The sequence below is a fragment of the Oncorhynchus mykiss genome, chromosome 17 (genome assembly GCF_013265735.2).
Source record: "Oncorhynchus mykiss isolate Arlee chromosome 17, USDA_OmykA_1.1, whole genome shotgun sequence".
NCBI classification, from domain to species: domain Eukaryota; kingdom Metazoa; phylum Chordata; class Actinopteri; order Salmoniformes; family Salmonidae; genus Oncorhynchus; species Oncorhynchus mykiss.
The window spans coordinates 35,203,147-35,207,407 of NC_048581.1; the positions used below are offsets into that span (position 1 = coordinate 35,203,147).

Consider the following 4,261-nt stretch of genomic DNA (forward strand, 5'->3'; position numbering starts at 1 on the left):
GCGGTGGAAGAAGTGGACCTGTGTTTGGTCTCTCCACTTCCTGTTCTGACCTGTGTGGCAGTCTGGCAGCCTTAATGGGTGAGTCATCCAAAGTAAACAAAGGGAAGCAAGACAACTTTCAAAACACATTGACAAGTGTTGCTTCCAGTGCTCATAAAGGTAGACTTACATAGTAATGAAGAATGGCTTTTCTGTAAATAGGGCATGCAAGCTATGTGCATTGTGAAATCGTGTAGTATGTGTAATAGTTTGTCTGCCATTCTAAATGTAAACATTTATAGGCCTACATCAAAGGCACTTTTTAAAACCATGGGGAAATAAAGTATACAAATGTGTTCCTACTACTAAGAAATATGAACAATTAAAAGTAAATTAAATCAAGTAAAAAACAACACCAAAACTCCCTTTTCAAAGTCATTTATTAACCTCTGAATTAAATCAGTAGAACTAGACTGTGGTGGCCAAAGGATTATTGAAGATGTATAACATGTAAAACATACTAAAGGAGTTCAAAGACTGTGAATCAAAGTTTAAATGTCAAGCTTCAAATATTGTGTTTGTGTTGACAATACGATGCTTTTAAAGAATTGTAGATGTATGGTGGTGATGCAGCAGCAGGGTTAGTTCATTCCAGAATGCTTTGACAAACTTAAATTCCAAGTCCATGTCAATTACACTGGTCCATCAGAAGGTAGCTTGGAGTCGGAAAGGCAGAATGTGGGACATCAAGCACGACAAAATGGCAGATCATAGTCTGAAAAGAGAGAGACAGACATCATCAGATACTTGAATATTTTAGGGCCAGTTTCCTTGGCCCCGATGAGCTTATTCCTTGACCAAAAAGTAGAATCTGCACTGAAAGTGCTTTTTAGTTCAGGACTAGGTTTAATCTTGGTTTGGGAAACTGGCGAATACTGTGTATATCATAAGAGCTCAGGTAATCGCATTAATATATACTGTAGGCTAACTATTTACTTCAAGGTGAATGGTGATTTAGCAGGTAAAGTATACATTACCTTGAGATTCGGAGAGTTCTGCAGTCTGCAATCAGCCAAGTTTACATTGGCTTCGTTCTTACACACAGTCTCTCCCACTTTGACAGTCATGGTGTGCTTCACCCGAGCAGGAGGGTAAATCTAAAAGTCAACAGAAATATTTACGTAAGGTGAATAGTTTAATCTACATTTGTACTTTCAATATTCTCATTCAAGTCTAGTGCCAAATCCGAGGACTTAATTACAATTTTAGTTCAATTAGTGATTAAGTATTTTTTCCGTTCAGTTAGTTCTGAAGAATGTAAAACTATTATAAAAACAAATAAGATATTATTGCAAGTGGTGTGCAAGTGTGCAGTCTACAGACCTGTGGTGTGGCAGATAGAATGTCGACGACCTTGTACGCAAAAGCATATTTGTTCATGCGATTATGGAAGTCAATGGCAAAGTTGGCTGCCTCTGTGACACCAGAGCCGTAGGAGTACTGTCCGGACTTGTCCCCCAACACACAAGAGATCACGGTGAGTGCCGCAAGAATTGTGCACAAAGCATTCATCTCTGTACCATTCAAGTCTGTGGAAGAAAGAGAGCATATCTTTGACACACTTTGCCTTTAGAGATTTGTTCTATTTTTCATTCTTTAAGACAGGTAAGTGTATATGAGGCATCAGGACTAGCTACCCTTTCAGGTTTTGAAACAGCACGTGTTGAACAATGGAGCAGGTTGAGAACAATATAAGAATATCGTCTGAGAGAGAGTTCAGCATATTTTATGATAATCGACATTGTAAAAATGTGCGCAGTACGTTGAGCACTTCAACAAAATACTCAGCCCGGATAAGACATCCCTGAATTATGAGATACATGATTGCAGGTGGTAAGGTTGTTGGATATAATGCCAGTCAAAACCAGACCTAGGCATTATACAAACAAGCTGGTATTTAGAAACTGGCATGAAATATCCTATATTTCCTGTGTAAAATATTTTCTGTGTCAAATAATAACATTGTTTAAAATGTCTTAACAGAAACCATATGCTACTGTACTACCATATGCTACTGTACATCTAGATACATTAAGATGACACATTTGCCTTGAGAAGAGAGACTTTAAAACAGGAAAAACATGCTCACCTGCAAGCTGCCTGAATGCTGAGTCATCTTCCAGCAGCTATTCTACTTTACCCTGGTGAGAATATGCCGTCCCCCTCTTTGCTCAAGCGAAACATAGCATCAGTGACTCTCTTCCACTTTCACATCTATTGTGTTCAGCTGGCCCTGAATTCCAATGATTAATCATTTCCACAGAGGGGATTCACCGCTACTGCTGCAGCAGACTGCAACTTGTTTCTGTCTGCTTCCCTTGACCAGTTTGCATCGAGAGAGAAAGCAGAACAACACATTTCTTGCTGGATGATGCCTCAGGAGTCCTTTATTTACTGTATAACCCAACGCAAATACTTTCTGTCCTCTGGGTTAGGTTTCACAAAACCAGGAAGTGACCTTTGACACTATACAGCTGAGCTCAGTGGAAGCCACTCCTACTCCTCAGAACAAACAGTTGTAACTTATACTGACACTCCGCTGCTCAGACTGTTAGTTTGTGTATCAACATGGCAGAGGCCATAGACCTGATCCGTTTTTCAATCTATCTGGATCTACTGGCGTGGCAGGTTAGAGCTCAAGAGCGTTGGGCCAGTAACCAAAGGGTTGCTGGATCGAATCCCGAGCTGACAAGGTAAAAATCTGTCGTTCTGCCCCTGAACAAGGCAGTTAACCCACTGTTCCCCAGTAGGTCGTCATTGTCAATAAGAATTTGTTCTTAACTGACTTGCCTAGCTAAATAAAGGTTAAATTAAACAATAAAAACATACTGAAGGATCCAGTGACCATTCCCTGTGGATACAGCTTACTTGAATGTCGGTCCACTTAGATAATTGAAGTAGAAATTATGCACCAATATGTAACTTTTAAAAGCCCACATGGAAAACTCTGAAAATCTGCATTTTGACATGTCCCTCCTCATGGTTTTCGTACTTATAGTAAGATTTTAATCCACTTAAACTAAAAATGTTGGCATTTTATTTTCACCATCATTGTAAAGCCCTAGTTCCTTTGCTTTTACAAAGTTTTCTGAAGATTTGATGGTTGAGTAAGCTTGGGAGGAGGTCCTGAGTGAGTGTGTGCATGTGTGTTTGTGTGAGAGAGCGAGTGTGTGTGTAGATAAGAAGATAACTAGAGTATTACAAGATGTTTGTGAACAAAAGTCTCAGTGATGTTATGTCACTAAGAATACATTTCACTGATTCTTCGTCTCCACTAGGACCGCCTTTATGGGATGGCAAAGTTGGGAATGGACCCCCCCACATAGAATTTGTCAAATTATTATTATTTTCTTCTCACAGTCAGCTACAGCTAGCTTCATTGAGTTGATTTAATTTTTACAGGGACAGTGCACAGTAATCAACGTTTCAGTAAAAGTGCCGGTTTTAGCCAGCCAGCTAACTTTCAACCACAGTCCCTGGGCAGGTTATTAAAACAATTACACGTTTTGGTAGTGGCGCAATTAATACGCTCGTTGATGGAATGAGTGGACCAAGGTGCAGCGTGGTAGGCGTACATCTTAATTTATTAAATGAACACCGAAAAACCAAAAGATACAAATGAAACGTAAAGTTCTGGGCTGCTCGCAGGCAGCTACACAAAAACAAGATCCCACAAACTAAGGTGGGAAAAAGGCTGCCTAAGTATTATCCCCAATCAGAGACAACGATAGACAGCTGCCTCTGATTGGGAACCATACCAGGCCAAAAAAAGAAGTAGGACAACTAGATTACCCACCCTAGTCACACCCTGACCTAACCAACATCGAGCATTAAAAGGATCTCCAAGGTCAGGGCGTGACAGCAATGAATTATAATTATTATGAATTATGAAATATAGCTAGTTGGCTAAGCTTTGATCAGCATGGGTATCCGAAAATAGCTGGGCACTGCCAAGAGCAAAAAAAAACTGGAGGACCACCATGTCGAGACCGATGCTGAGCTCACCTAGCAGCTTGCTAGCCCGACCACAGAGGTCGATGAGCCTAGCAGCCAATGCAATACCCACCCTTCCCCCCATGCTGCCTGCTGACCAACAAGATCAAGAAGAGCCATGGCCTAGCACCAGCAGCACGAGAGTATGATCACAACAAGCACCTGCACCTCTGTTACCCCAGCCACTTGCACCTCACTACCTTGGTGATGAGGAGCCAGTACAGGTTTG

General features: G+C 40.9%; 1 protein-coding gene across 1 annotated transcript; it reads right to left on the reverse strand.

Annotated features, from left to right (window-relative positions):
* Positions 1-401: 401 nt before the first annotated feature.
* On the reverse strand, positions 402-2,499 carry zgc:194981 (CY domain-containing protein). The gene is made up of 4 exons (XM_021568300.2): positions 2,129-2,499; positions 1,363-1,568; positions 1,017-1,136; positions 402-754 (listed from the first exon to the last, which is right to left on the reverse strand). The coding sequence occupies exons 2-4, from the start codon at positions 1,549-1,551 to the stop codon at positions 668-670; spliced, it is 396 nt and encodes a 131-aa protein (XP_021423975.2). The 5' UTR covers positions 1,552-1,568; positions 2,129-2,499; the 3' UTR covers positions 402-667.
* Between the last annotated feature and the right edge of the window lie 1,762 nt (positions 2,500-4,261).